This window comes from Procambarus clarkii, chromosome 42, assembly GCF_040958095.1.
Source record: "Procambarus clarkii isolate CNS0578487 chromosome 42, FALCON_Pclarkii_2.0, whole genome shotgun sequence".
NCBI lineage: Eukaryota > Metazoa > Arthropoda > Malacostraca > Decapoda > Cambaridae > Procambarus > Procambarus clarkii.
Window position 1 is genome coordinate 2,754,890 of NC_091191.1, and position 16,379 is coordinate 2,771,268.

At 52.4% G+C, this 16,379-nt stretch overlaps 1 protein-coding gene across 1 annotated transcript in view; it reads left to right on the top strand.

The window, feature by feature from the left end:
• Positions 1 to 3,201: 3,201 nt before the first annotated feature.
• Positions 3,202 to 16,379, top strand: part of Septin4 (septin 4) — a gene marked incomplete in the record, with an annotated part of 84,459 nt that continues 71,281 nt past the window's right edge. The window contains 1 exon segment of the mRNA XM_069339819.1: positions 3,202 to 4,203. Within this exon segment, the coding sequence (XP_069195920.1) occupies positions 4,153 to 4,203 (51 nt within the window).

Here is a 16,379-nt window from a genome sequence, read left to right on the forward strand (position 1 = left end):
GCACCACCAGCGCCAGTCATAGACACACCATTAACCATTAACCACAGGAGTGACGCAAGGTACCATGTTATGATCTCTTCTATTTGTTATAAACATTAATGATTGTCCATATATCCCTAAATGTTCTTAAACCTAGACGCGGATGGAAGCTTGAGACTCGGATGTGTAATGGGGATGTTAGACAATTTTCCTTTAGCGTGAGGGTAGTGAGTAAATGGAATGACTTAAAGGAGCAGGTTGTAGAGGCAAACTCTATTCATAACTTTAAAAGCAGGTATGATAGGGAAATAGGCCAGGAGTCATTGTATTAGAAAACCAACGGCTAGAAAAGCGTGATCCAACAGGTAGAGCTCGATCCTGCAGGCATAAAGAGTTGAGTACACACACACACACACACACACACACACACACACACACACACACACACACACACACACACACACACACACACACACACACACACACACACACACGGGAGCCGGTGGCCGAGCGGACAACACGCTAGGCACGTGATCCTGTGGTCCCGGGTTCGATGCCCGGCGCCGGCAAGAAACGATGGGCAGAGTTTCTTTCACCCTATGCCCCTGTTACCTAGCAGTAAATAGGTACCTGGGAGTTAGTCAGCTGTCACGGGGTGCTTCCTTGGGGGTGTGTGTGTGTGTGGTGTGGGGGAAAAAAATAGTAGTAGTAGTAATACATACAGTTGTTTGACAGTTGAGAGGCGGGCCGAAAGAGCAGAGCTCAACCCCCGCAAGCACAACTAGGTGAATACAACTAAGTGAATACCACACAAACACACAATATTGTAAACAACGTGTCAAAGAAGTCCACTCATGGACGTCAACCAACAAGCTCACACTAAATATAGAAAGGACCTATAAATTACTATTTACAGGACCTGTAATGATAGTAAAGCAAAGTAAAATATAGTAAAAAAATCTGTATTTTATTTGAAAACAATTCGTCGAACCGAATACACCTTCAGATAGTCATTGTAAACATTGGTAATAAAAATGAGGGTCAGTATACAGACAAAAGACTTAACTTCATTACGCACATAGCCAAAAGTCTTTAAAACAGTTGGTATATTCTCAATAATCAGATATAATGTCTCTCACTCTGTTCTTATCACTCTTCAATACCTACTAATGTACCCCCTATCTGAAAGCTGAAAGACCTGAAAGTTGTAGCATTAAATATTATGATAAATATTGTGAGGAGGCATTCACATATGGGACTATTAGAGCAAGAACCCGGCAATGTGATGTTACAGTGGACAGAATACGCCTAAGATATAGACTTATCTGACAGCTTTCTCAAAACCCAAATGTCGAGTACACAATGTGTCAACTTTGTGAAAGAGAAAACATGCACTCTCTTGAACATTATATTGTAGAATGTCCCATACTGACTGACTTTCGCCCTCCTGGGGCTGAGGTATGCTGAACTGTGTAACTTCTATTATGAATACTGGAACACTTGATGATATATTGGACTTGTACCCAAGATTGACCATGTAATGTATCAATTACACAATGTTTGTATGTGATGTAACTATATAACCTGAGCTTGTAAAAGCACCTTTATCACCTTCAGTGGTTAAGTGCTTAATAACACACTAGTTTCTTTATCAGCTATCTTACCCTCTCAGAGTAGGAGAGCCTTAAATGTGTATGTATGTATGTGTATGTGTATGTATGTATATATGCAGAAAAACCACATATGAAAAATTGAGAATGCTAAACGCGTTTTTGGCTTAAATCGCCTTCATCAGAGCAAAGTAGAATGAAAGGTTACAGAGGCACATTCTTCGTTCTGCCTTGCTCTGATGAAGGAGATTTAAGCCGAAAACGCGTTTAGCATTCTCTATTTTTCACATGTGTTTTCCTTATACTTGGATCAGTGTTTTTGTGAGCATTGTTACATATGTTACAATGCTCACACACACACATATGTATATGTGTGTGTGTGTATGTATATGTATGTGTATAAAGTATATGTGGGGGCTGATCAGAATTACATTTCACCTTTGTAAATGCACATTAATGACTATGTAAAGAACACATCGACCACTTTATATAGGGCAGACGTAACTCTGTATCTATGTATTTATGTCTGTAGGTTAGACTAGCATTTTATAGGCACTACAATCACCTTCTGTGGTTGTTCAATAAATCCCAGAACTATATGTTTAACAGATCTCTCATCCTGTTTATGGAAATTGAAATTGAAATAAGTTTATTGAGGTAAAATACACACAAAGGGATGAGGTAGCTCAAGCTATTCTCGCCCCGTTCAGTACATCGTGTTAATACATACATATACACACATCACAAACAATAAACATATTACTGAACATTCTGAGAGATAAACATATACATTTCCTCCTTTACACAAGTAGTATGGTATCAGACGTCTGTTTATGGAAGACAGAAAAAAAATGTATATATGCTGGTTAGCATTGTAAATGTGTGGCCACGTCAGTGGTAGAAAATAATAATAATAATAGTAGTAGTAATACAAAAACCACTCCTCATATTCTATTGTGCTATTTACACTTACAAAGTTCTATCCTTCTAATGTTAATATTTTATTTCCACGTAAGACACACCCTGGAAACACAAACCGAAACTGTCTCTATTTTCCGCTTGTTACAACTTGCAATAAAGTTGTTACATCTTGGCTTAACGTGTTTATGACGTATTAGAACGTTGGTACAACTTGCTATATTGGTTGTTATAACTGCTTTGGAGGTGGTAAAACTTGTTCGAACGTTGTACCAACGTCGTAGTTTCGGTGTGTGTTTGGCGGGACAGTGGTAAAGGTTTCGCAGAGCACCCGTCATTTGGTTCGGTATGTTTCCATTTGTAAAATATGTTTTCCATAAAATGTTTAGTTCATTTAGTGAGCGTGTGAGCGGAGGAGGAAAGGTTACAGAGGCACAACATGGGCTCAGAAACTTCGACATTTGTTCAGCTAGTATTACTGTACATAATGCTGAAGCGATTGTGAGTTACAGTATTGATGAACTAGGTCATTAATGGGTGATTTTTTTACTCTTATTTAGATTAAAATTAAAATTTGTATATATCTGTGTGTATGCGTTCTTCATAGAGAGAATCTCGGAAAAATGCTTGAAAGCCAAATAAAGGTGATAAGGTAGGTGTGTTGACTGAGAACATTGAGAGGATGGTAATGGTGGCCGGATAAGCTCTCAGTACACGGCTGGACGAGTGAGAGGCAGGACGTACGCGGTGGGGCTCCGGGCGCCCTGGCTGGTTGGCTCTTCCACATGATCGCACGTCGCTCCACATCACCTGTATTACTCGAAACGTCGTCCGAGGGAGCTGTTGTGTCTTCACATTCAGACACTTTAGGAATTGCGCACACTACCACCTTAATTCAATAGGGACTAATAGCATTCGCTAATACAACAAGTAATTAGGGTAAAACTTGACCTGGGCCTTGTAGTGTGTCAGTCACAGAGCGAACGGAAGGACTGTAATAGTCACATAGTGCATGGCGGGACTGTCAGTGTACCATAGTGTGCTGTCATAGTGTGGTGGGAGCCACCACCACCACAGTGCCGTGGGAGCCACCACCACCACCACAGTGCCGTGGGAGCCACCACCACCACAGTGCCGTGGGAGCCACCACCACCACAGTGCCGTGGTGACTCTCCCTAGAGGGTAGAGTAGGCGCAAAATGTTGTCTCGTTACACGGGAGGGTGATGCAGTGTCACTCCCACGGTACGGCTCCCACCTGGTCGAGGGTGACACAGGCGTCACTCCCACTGTACGACACCCACCAGGTCGAGGGTGACACAGGCGTCACTCCCACCATATAACACCCACCAGGTCGAGGGTGACACAGACGTCACTGTACGACACCCAACAGGTCGAGGGTGACACAGGCGTCACTCCCACTGTACGACACCCACCAAGTCGAGGGTGACACAGGCGTCACTCCCACCATATAACACCCACCAAGTCGAGGGTGATACAGGCGTCACTCCCACCATATAACACCCACCAGGTCGAGGGTGACACAGGCGTCACTCCCACTGTACGACACCCACCAAGTCGAGGGTGACACAGGCGTCACTCCCACCATATAACACCCACCAAGTAGAGAGTGTATCAGCCAACGACATGAAGGACCTGACGTTCCCCAAGCTGGCCTCCTCCAGCGACCACCTCCAGGTACGTCCACCTCCTCCACCCCGCACCTCTTACTCTTACTCTACAGCAACGTTTCTTAACACTTCCCGACCTCAGCAGCTCCTGTAAGGTTGCACAGTGCAGTGCCCCTTATGTAAGGTTGCACAGTGCAGCACCCCCTTGTGTAGGGTTGCACAGTGCAGCGCCCCCTTGTGTAGGGTTGCACAGTGCAGCGCCCCCTTGTGTAGGGTTGCACAGTGCAGCGCCCCCTTGTGTAGGGTTGCACAGTGCAGCACCCCCTTGTGTAAGGTTGCACAGTGCAGCACCCCCTTGTGTAGGGTTGCACAGTGCAGCGCCCCCTTGTGTAGGGTTGCACAGTGCAGCGCCCCCTTGTGTAGGGTTGCACAGTGCAGCGCCCCTTCCGTAGGGTGGCACAGTGCAGCACCCCCTTGTGTAGGGTTGCACAGTGCAGCGCCCCCTTGTGTAGGGTTGCACAGTGCAGCGCCCCCTTGTGTAGGGTTGCACAGTGCAGCACCCCCTTGTGTAGGGTTGCACAGTGCAGCGCCCCCTTGTGTAGGGTTGCACAGTGCAGCGCCCCCTTGTGTAGGGTTGCACAGTGCAGCACCCCCTTGTGTAAGGTTGCACAGTGCAGCACCCCCTTGTGTAGGGTTGCACAGTGCAGCGCCCCTTCCGTAGGGTTGCACAGTGCAGCACCCCCTTGTGTAGGGTTGCACAGTGCAGCGCCCCTTGTGTAGGGTTGCACAGTGCAGCGCCCCTTGTGTAGGGTTGCACAGTGCAGCGCCCCCTTGTGTAGGGTTGCACAGTGCAGACCCCCCTTGTGTAGGGTTGCACAGTGCAGCACCCCCTTGTGTAGGGTTGCACAGTGCAGCGCCCCTTGTGTAGGGTTGCACAGTGCAGCGCCCCTTGTGTAAAGTTGCACAGTGCAGCACCCCCTTGTGTAGGGTTGCACAGTGCAGCGCCCCTTGTGTAGGGTTGCACAGTGCAGCGCCCCTTGTGTAGGGTTGCACAGTGCAGCGCCCCCTTGTGTAGGGTTGCACAGTGCAGCACCCCTTGTGTAGGGTTGCACAGTGCAGCGCCCCTTGTGTAGGGTTGCACAGTGCAGCGCCCCCTTGTGTAGGGTTGCACAGTGCAACACCCCTTGTGTAAAGTTGCACAGTGCAGCACCCCCTTGTGTAGGGTTGCACAGTGCAGCGCCCCTTGTGTAGGGTTGCACAGTGCAGCGCCCCCTTGTGTAGGGTTGCACAGTGCAACACCCCTTGTGTAAAGTTGCACAGTGCAGCACCCCCTTGTGTAGGGTTGCACAGTGCAGCGCGCCTTGTGTAGGGTTGCACAGTGCAGCGCGCCTTGTGTAGGGTTGCACAGTGCAGCGCCCCTTGTGTAAAGTTGCACAGTGCAGCGCCCCCTTGTGTAGGGTTGCACAGTGCAGCGCCCCTTGTGTAGGGTTGCACAGTGCAGCGCCCCTTGTGTAAAGTTGCACAATGCAGCGCCCCCTTGTGTAGGGTTGCACAGTGCAGCGCCCCTTGTGTAAAGTTGCACAGTGCAGCGCCCCCTTGTGTAGGGTTGCACAGTGCAGCGCCCCTTGTGTAGGGTTGCACAGTGCAGCGCCCCCTTGTGTAGGGTTGCACAGTGCAACACCCCTTGTGTAAGGTTGCACAGTGCAGCGCCCCTTGTGTAGGGTTGCACAGTGCAGCGCCCCCTTGTATAGGGTTGCACAGTGCAACACCCCTTGTGTAGGGTTGCACAGTGCAGCGCCCCTTGTGTAGGGTTGCACAGTGCAGCGCCACTTGTGTAGGGTTGCACAGTGCAGCACCCCCTTGTGTAGGGTTGCACAGTGCAGCGCGCCATTACATCCGGTTACTGGATCCAATTTGCTACACTGATACAAGCAATAAGTAAACTTAAGTGAAGTAATGCTTAACAGATATAATAATTCGCTTTGTCGAGGGGACACACAGCCTGTATTATGCTCATTCTCCAAAAAATATACATACAAGTTGCCAATATCAACCAAACCCAATATGAAAAAAGGAAAAAAGTTAAAAACATGGATTAAATAACTCAAAAATAAATTCAAATGTGCGCTCGTCAATATGGTTTTATTGTGGCTTTTATGAGACAAGTTTCTCGAATCGTGGCTGAGTGTTAAGAAGAGCCTCGAACCATCCTCTAGTTGGTTTCTGACTAGTGTCTTGATCTGTAGTATATTGGAGAATAATTTCTCACACAAATACTAGGTCGTTGGGAGGAGGAATAGTCATGTCCAGCACTGCTCTGACAATTACAGTATTCACCTAGTTGTGTTTGCGGGGGTTGAGCTTTGCTCTTTCGGCCCGCCTCTCAACTGTTAATCAACTGTTTACTAACTACTTTTTTTTCCACGCACACACACACACCAGGAAGCAGCCCGTGACAGCTGACTAACTCCCAGGTACCTATTTACTGCTAGGTAACAGGGGCATTCAGGGTGAAAGAAACTTTGCCCATTTGTTCCTGCCTGGTGCGGGAATCGAACCCGCGCCACAGAATTACGAGTCCTGCGCGCTATCCACCAGACTACCAGGCCCCTAACAATGTACGCTACCAACTGTTTACACCACAAGTCAGACAGCAGGAGGGCCCGGAATATTCTGACATCTCTGGTTCACCTACAAATCCATGAGTTGGCCCCTTCAAGTTGTCATTGTCACTAGTATCTGCCACGAAGAGCTGCTCCATTCTGGGTATTATGATCCTTGGGAAATACTGTACCATAGTGGTCTCAAGCTGCGAGAGGTGAGTAACGATATATTCTCCAAGCTTGTGATTACCATTATTGTTCCTCAGCTTCTCATCTAAGGTTGGAAAGCTTTCCCTCAATGCCTCCCTGGACTCGACCCTTCCAGAAGATATTTTGAAGGTTTATATACGTCTTTGTGTAAAAACTATTAACATTTGAACCTTGCATAGACAAATTGAGGTCATTCAAGTGACTGAAAATGTCTGCTGGATTGGAAAAAAGAGGAGGAAGAATATATCTTACATTCTTTTTACCGTAGGTTTTGTGATATTTTCTGAGGAATACTGCAGTTTGATCAGCAGCCTTCCACATACAGGTCAGCAGCCTCCCACATACAGGTCAGCAGCCTCCCACATACAGGTCAGCAGCCTCCCACATACAGGTCAGCAGCCTCCCACATACAGGTCAGCAGCCTCCCACATACAGGTCAGCAGCCTCCCACATACAGGTCAGCAGCCTCCCACATACAGGTCAGCAGCCTCCCACATACAGGTCAGCAGCCTCCCACATACAGGTCAGCAGCCTCCCACATACAGGTCAGCAGCCTCCCACATACAGGTCAGCAGCCTCCCACATACAGGTCAGCAGCCTCCCACATACAGGTCAGCAGCCTCCCACATACAGGTCAGCAGCCTCCCACATACAGGTCAGTAGCCTCCCACATACAGGTCAGCAGCCTCCCACATACAGGTCAGCAGCCTCCCACATACAGGTCAGCAGCCTCCCACATACAGGTCAGCAGCCTCCCACATACAGGTCAACAGCCTCCCACATACAGGTCAGCAGCCTCCCACATACAGGTCAGCAGCCTCCCACATACAGGTCAGCAGTCTCCCACATACAGGTCAGCAGCCTCCCACATACAGGTCAGCAGCCTCCCACATACAGGTCAGCAGTCTCCCACATACAGGTCAGCAGCCTCCCACATACAGGTCAGCAGCCTCCCACATACAGGTCAGCAGCCTCCCACATACAGGTCAGCAGCCTCCCACATACAGGTCAGCAGCCTCCCACATACAGGTCAGCAGCCTCCCACATACAGGTCAGCACTCTCCCACATACAGGTCAGCAGTCTCCCACATACAGGTCAGCAGCCTCCCACATACAGGTCAACAGCCTCCCACATACAGGTCAGCAGCCTCACACATACAGGTCAGCAGCCTCACACATACAGGTCAGCAGCCTCCCACATACAGGTCAGCAGCCTCCCACATACAGGTCAGCAGTCTCCCACATACAGGTCAGCAGCCTCCCACATACAGGTCAGCAGCCTCACACATACAGGTCAGCAGCCTCCCACATACAGGTCAGCAGCCTCCCACATACAGGTCAGCAGTCTCCCACATACAGGTCAGCAGCCTCCCACATACAGGTCAGCAGCCTCCCACATACAGGTCAGCAGCCTCACACATACAGGTCAGCAGCCTCCCACATACAGGTCAACAGCCTCCCACATTCAGGTCAGCAGCCTCCCACATACAGGTCAACAGCCTCCCACATACAGGTCAGCAGCCTCCCACATACAGGTCAACAGCCTCCCACATACAGGTCAGCAGCCTCCCACATACAGGTCAACAGCCTCCCACATACAGGTCAGCAGCCTCCCACATACAGGTCAGCAGCCTCCCACATACAGGTCAGCAGCCTCCCACATACAGGTCAGCAGCCTCACACATACAGGTCAGCAGCCTCCCACATACAGGTCAGCAGCCTCCCACATACAGGTCAGCAGCCTCCCACATACAGGTCAGCAGCCTCCCACATACAGGTCAGCAGCCTCCCACATACAGGTCAGCAGCCTCACACATACAGGTCAGCAGCCTCACACATACAGGTCAGCAGCCTCCCACATACAGGTCAGCAGCCTCACACATACAGGTCAGCAGCCTCCCACGTATGAGAGTCACCTCACCTGTGAGTGGGAGAGACCGGCTTGATGTTCCCGCCTTACAAAGCAGCTTGGACACTGAGGTTTAAGGTGGCGACGCCTGATGAAATTCACGAGTTGAACACTCACAGACTAACTTCTTTAAGGTGAGGCGACAATGTTCTTGCCGCAAAAGCTTGACGATGGAGAACACAGTGATTCGTGATGGTATCTGGTACTCTGGTACTCTTTCTTTTTTTACGAAAGTAGTGAAGGCAGACGTGTACCTTATCATGGCTGCGGCACCATCCGTGCCTTATCATGGCTGCGGCACCATCCGTGCCTTATCATGGCTGCGGCACCATCCGTGCCTTATCATGGCTGCGGCACCATCCGTGCCTTATCATGGCTGCGGCACCATCCGTGCCTTATCATGGCTGCGGCACCATCCGTGCCTTACCATGGCTGCGGCACCATCCGTGCCTTACCATGGCTGCGGCACCATCCGTGCCTTATCATGGCTGCGGCACCATCCGTGCCTTACCATGGCTGCGGCACCATCCGTGCCTTATCATGGCTGCGGCACCATCCGTGCCTTATCATGGCTGCGGCACCATCCGTGCCTTATCATGGCTGCGGCTCCATCCGTGCCTTATCATGGCTGCGGCACCATCCGTGCGGACACACTCTACCTGCACCAATTAAATGTTGTGCTTCTGAAAAAGCTCGTCCGAGACTCGGAATAGATCAGCTGCCTTCGTTATTGTTGGCGGAGCCTTGCAAAAGAGGAACTCTAAGTTCACCATCCTTCATGTATCAGACATACGATCAGTTGACTTACGGAAACATGAGTTGATGCGTCCAATAGGAGGGTGATGCGTCCAACAGGAGGGTGATGCGTCCAATAGGAGGGTGATGCGTCCAACAGGAGGGTGATGCGTCCAACAGGAGGGTGATGCGTCCAACAGGAGGGTGATGCGTCCAACAGGAGGGTGATGCGTCCAATAGGAGGGTGATGCGTCCAACAGGAGGGTGATGCGTCCAACAGGAGGGTGATGCGTCCAACAGGACGGTGATGCGTCCAATAGGAGGGTGATGCATCCAACAGGAGGGTGATGCGTCCAACAGGAGGGTGATGCGTCCAACAGGAGGGTGATGCGTCCAACAGGAGGGTGATGCGTCCAACAGGAGGGTGAGGCGTCCAATAGGACGGTGATGCGTCCAATAGGAGGGTGATGCGTCCAACAGGAGGGTGATGCGTCCAACAGGAGGGTGATGCGTCCAACAGGAGGGTGATGCGTCCAACAGGACGGTGATGCGTCCAATGGGAGGGTAATGCGTCCAATAGGAGGGTGATGCGTCCAACAGGAGGGTGATGCGTCCAACAGGAGGGTGATGCGTCCAACAGGAGGGTGATGCGTCCAACAGGAGGGTGATGCGTCCAACAGGAGGGTGATGCGTCCAACAGGACGGTGATGCGTCCAATGGGAGGGTGATGCGTCCAATAGGAGGGTGATGCGTCCAACAGGAGGGTGATGCGTCCAACAGGAGGGTGATGCGTCCAACAGGAGGGTGATGCGTCCAACAGGAGGGTGATGCGTCCAACAGGACGGTGATGCGTCCAATAGGAGGGTGATGCAGTGGGACTCTCCACTTTCCTGACAAACTTAGTCCAAGATGCCGCTGCTCGCACCTGCAACTCTCCCAGTACCGTGCCACATACCACGGTGCCAGGCCATGGTCCACGAGCCACCACGGTGCCAGGCCATGGTCCACGAGCCACCACGGTGCCAGGCCATGGTCCGTGAGCCACCACAGTGCCAGGCCATGGTCCGTGAGCCACCACGGTGCCAGGCCATGGTCCGTGAGCCACTACAGTGCCAGGCCATGGTCCGTGAGCCACCACGGTGCCAGGCCATGGTCCACGAGCCACCACGGTGCCAGGCCATGGTCCGCCAGCCACCACGGTGCCAGGCCATGGTCCGCGAGCCACCACGGTGCCAGGCCATGGTCCGCGAGCCACCACGGTGCCAGGCCATGGTCCGTGAGCCACCACGGTGCCAGGCCATGGTCCGTGAGCCACCACGGTGCCAGGCCATGGTCCGCGAGCCACCACGGTGCCAGGCCATGGTCCGTGAGCCACCACGGTGCCAGGCCATGGTCCGCGAGCCACCACGGTGCCAGGCCATGGTCCACGAGCCACCACGGTGCCAGGCCATGGTCCGCCAGCCACCACGGTGCCAGGCCATGGTCCGCGAGTTACCACGGTGCCAGGCCATGGTCCGTGAGCCACCACGGTGCCAGGCCATGGTCCACGAGCCACCACGGTGCCAGGCCATGGTCCACGAGCCACCACGGTGCCAGGCCATGGTCCGTGAGCCACCACGGTGCCAGGCCATGGTCCGCGAGCTACCACGGTGCCAGGCCATGGTCCGCGAGCCACCACGGTGCCAGGCCATGGTCCGCGAGCCACCACGGTGCCAGGCCATGGTCCGCGAGCCACCACGGTGCCAGGCCATGGTCCGCGAGCCACCACGGTGCCAGGCCATGGTCCGTGAGCCACCACGGTGCCAGGCCATGGTGCGTGAGCCACCACGGTGCCAGGCCATGGTCCGTGAGCCACCACGGTGCCAGGCCATGGTCCGCGAGCCACCACGGTGCCAGGCCATGGTCCGCGAGCCACCACGGTGCCAGGCCATGGTCCGTGAGCCACCACGGTGCCAGGCCATGGTGCGTGAGCCACCACGGTGCCAGGCCATGGTCCGCGAGCCACCACGGTGCCAGGCCATGGTCCGTGAGCCACCACGGTGCCAGGCCATGGTCCGTGAGCCACCACGGTGCCAGGCCATGGTCCGCGAGCCACCACGGTGCCAGGCCATGGTCCGTGAGCCACCACGGTGCCAGGCCATGGTCCGCGAGCCACCACGGTGCCAGGCCATGGTCCACGAGCCACCACGGTGCCAGGCCATGGTCCGCCAGCCACCACGGTGCCAGGCCATGGTCCGCGAGTTACCACGGTGCCAGGCCATGGTCCGTGAGCCACCACGGTGCCAGGCCATGGTCCACGAGCCACCACGGTGCCAGGCCATGGTCCACGAGCCACCACGGTGCCAGGCCATGGTCCGTGAGCCACCACGGTGCCAGGCCATGGTCCGCGAGCTACCACGGTGCCAGGCCATGGTCCGCGAGCCACCACGGTGCCAGGCCATGGTCCGCGAGCCACCACGGTGCCAGGCCATGGTCCGCGAGCCACCACGGTGCCAGGCCATGGTCCGCGAGCCACCACGGTGCCAGGCCATGGTCCGTGAGCCACCACGGTGCCAGGCCATGGTGCGTGAGCCACCACGGTGCCAGGCCATGGTCCGTGAGCCACCACGGTGCCAGGCCATGGTCCGCGAGCCACCACGGTGCCAGGCCATGGTCCGCGAGCCACCACGGTGCCAGGCCATGGTCCGTGAGCCACCACGGTGCCAGGCCATGGTCCGTGAGCCACCACGGTGCCAGGCCATGGTCCGCGAGCCACTACAGTGCCAGGCCATGGTCCGCGAGCCACTACAGTGCCAGGCCATGGTCCGCGAGCCACCACGGTGCCAGGACTACCCGTAAAGACGCCCATGACGGGGGATAATACACACACACGTTACTGACAGTCATATGTGAAGTACCACCTCAGGCACATTATGACGCCGCGGCAAATTAACGCGTGGCTCATATTACTACAGGTGACGGGACAATGGTGGCTTAAAGGGGGAAATGTAATTACAGGCAAGATAATAGTATACGCATTACAATACCGCCGGCGGAGGCCACCCGTATTGTTTTGGTGATTGAAGAACGTACAAGGTCGAAGTAAAGTTTGTCTGACTTTCTCAATGTTAACAAGCCGAGTGTTTCTCACTCTCCTGATGATCTTAAGTCTCCATAATGTTGTTCTTTTCTGGAACCGAGTTCAAAACAGCGAGGTTTTGGTGTGGTGTTGGTGGAGTGAGGAGAAACATACTGAAGCGGTGTTAAAGGTGTTGGTGTTTGGTGCACAGTGAGGGCGGCGTGGCGGGCTAATGGTGGCAGCAGAGGGGTTATGGCGGCAGTACCAGAGGCCGGAGAGAGTGACAGACCTGTCATCACAACACTCTTCAAAACAGAAGAGATGTCGACGGCCTTGTGGTTTGACGATGTACAACACACGAGTTCATGTAAAACACAACATACAACACCAACGCTGTCAACAACTCGCAGTCTGGCCCAACTTATTGGACGTCCAGAAGACTGTTGTTATTCTTACAAGCACAAGGCAACTTAACGCCTCAGCCGACTAATGAAAATGGAGCACCAGATTACCAGGTCCTAGACAGGTAATCACCCAAATGGAATATATATATTGCTGTCTGATCTCTTATATTCACTTTTACATTGTTCTGAGCAAAATCTGTCAGGATCACTGAAAGTGTAAAATAAATTCTGGAGAATTCATTGCTCAACATTCTCCCTTTATCCTAGAGCCACCAAGACTTGGTGTCATCTGATGGGAGAAAAATGAAGACCGGGGTCCGGTCTTGGGGCTCCAGCTCCTGGAGCCTGATTTTAGTGGTTACTGTTTTGCACCAATTGTCTTGTTCGAAGATTTTTTTCGAAAGCGCAGCTTTGAAAATGCTTGGCACACGTTCTGCAAATAGAAAGAAACAGTATTACTTCCCTGTTGGCATTGACACACAATGAGCATTGTGATGACGCACTCGACAACACTCGAGCTTCTTCTTACTAGAAACTATTTTTTTCTCAGAGTTGAAGATCAAACTGTATCAAGAAGTTTCTTCACACTTTACTTTATCTTAAAAACTTAACGCACACTACCAAACCTAACAAACAAGAGAACCATAAATGACAACAATATGAATGTCTCAACATTACTACTGTATACAATATTTCCTTAAAGAGAAAATCAATCTTTATTTTATGATGCTGATAATCTGACATCTTTATATATAAAAAAGGGTGTCTGTCTGTATTTTTGTTCAAGGTGGGAGGCCAGATGCTCCAGTAATTCAAGTAAGTTTATTGAGATAATATAATACATCCCGAAAGGATAGGGTGGCCAAAGGCTATTTCTACGCTCTAGTTCTTGGGGGGGGGGGTGGTAGTCTCACCACACTTTGCAGGGTGACTGGTGGTTGTGGGAGGACAGTCAGAACTGGGTCAGGTCGGCCATCATGCTCCTAAAGTCGTTAAAGATCAAATGTGCTTAGTCGAGTCCACAGTTTTATCGTTTGTTCATTGGGGGATAAATCTTGTTGCCCCAAGATGCACAAGGATCATCAACATGAGGGAAGAACTGAAGCTTCCAACCATACTAGAGAGAATAATGCAAGTCAACGCGACCCTTTGCCTTAAAGTCATGAGAGATCCTACATCTCCTGCATTGCTCAGAGACAAATTATTCAGTACTATTAACACCCTATTGACTGGTGCCAACATACCGAAACATGACTAACCATCCTGCGAGATGGAGACTTTTAGTGTCACTGCTACCTTATTCACTCTTGTGTTCATGATGTCCTCATAATGCACCCAGAGTCTGCCAGTGCAGACTACTTATCACATGCCTCTGTATGACTAACCATCCTGTGTGATGGGGGAGTTTTAGCATCACGTTGCTAGCTTTTTGACACACACTGTACTTACCTTCACATGGTCTAGGGCAGCTGCACAAATGCAGATGTACCTAAATGTGTTAATAAAAAAATCATATTTGGGAACGACTGACTATCTAGACGCTATGTAGTCGTAATGGCTTGGCGCTTACCCCTGATATCACTCCCTCACCCTCTAGACACAGCCTAGATGGGGGAGCCGGACATTTATCTGTATATAACACAAGAGGATGCATGTCCAAGTTTACCAGATTTTGCAGGGTGACTGATAGGGGGCATGGACACAGGGGTTTCGGCCCTCATGTCCTCTTTCATGGTCCTGATGAAGTCGGTGACGGGTAAGACGTATGAAAACTCAGTGTTACTACCCCCCCCCCCAGTCTTAGGTCACACGGTGACCTAAGACTCCGGGTCACGACGCACGGGAAGCGTACATCAGTCGTGCGGCTGGACTGTGCTCCAGTTGGGACTGTGCTCCAGGTGGGACTGTGCTCCAGGTGGGACTGTGCTCCAGGTGGTACTGTGCTCCAGGTGGAACTGTGCCCCAGGTGGTACTGTGCTCCAGGTGGGACTGTGCCCCAGGTGGGACTGTGCTCCAGGTGGGACTGTGCTCCAGGTGGTACTGTGCTCCAGGTGGTACTGTGCTCCAGGTGGGACTGTGCCCCAGGTGGGACTGTGCTCCAGGTGGGACTGTGCTCCAGGTGGTACTGTGCTCCAGGTGGGACTGTGCCCCAGGTGGTACTGTGCTCCAGGTGGGACTGTGCCCCAGGTGGGACTGTGCTCCAGGTGGGACTGTGCTCCAGGTGGGACAGTGCCCCAGGTGGGACTGTGCTCCAGGTGGGACTGTGCTCAAGGTGGGACTGTGCTCCAGGTGGTACTGTGCTCCAGGTGGGACTGTGCCCCAGGTGGTACTGTGCTCCAGGTGGGACTGTGCCCCAGGTGGGACTGTGCTCCAGGTGGGACTGTGCTCCAGGTGGGACTGTGCTCCAGGTGGGACTGTGCTCCAGGTGGGACTGTGCCCCAGGTGGGACTGTGCTCCAGGTGGTACTGTGCCCCAGGTGGTACTGTGCCCCAGGTGGGACTGTGCCCCAGGTGGGACTGTGCTCCAGGTGGGACTGTGCTCCAGGTGGGACTGTGCCCCAGGTGGGACTGTGCCCCAGGTGGTACTGTGCCCCAGGTGGGACTGTGCTCCAGGTGGGACTGTGCCCCAGGTGGTACTGTGCCCCAGGTAGGACTGTGCCCCAGGTGGGACTGTGCTCCAGGTGGGACTGTGCTCCAGGTGGGACTGTGCCCCAGGTGGGACTGTGCCCCAGGTGGGACTGTGCCCCAGGTGGGACTGTGCCCCAGGTGGGACTGTGCCCCAGGTGGGACTGTGCCTCAGGTGGGACTGTGCTCCAGGTGGGACTGTGCCCCAGGTGGGACTGTGCCCCAGGTGGGACTGTGCCCCAGGTGGGACTGTGCTCCAGGTGGGACTGTGCCCCAGGTGGTACTGTTGTCCTGGCCAGGGGAGACTTCCTTCACATTCAACACCAGTTGCAACATTACCAAGAACAACAACAACACCAGTTGCAACATTACCAAGAACAACAACAACACCTGCTGCAACATTACCAAGAACAACAACAACACCTGCTGCAACATTACCAAGAACAACAACACCTGCTGCAACATTACCAAGAACAACAACAACACCTGTTGCAACATTACCAAGAACAACAACACCTGTTGCAACATTACCAAGAACAACAACACCTGCTGCAACATTACCAAGAACAACAACAACACCTGCTGCAACATAACCAAGAACAACAACAACACCTGCTGCAACATTACCAAGAACAACAACAACACCTGCTGCAACATTACCAAGAACAACAACAACACCTGCTGCAACATTACCAAGAAC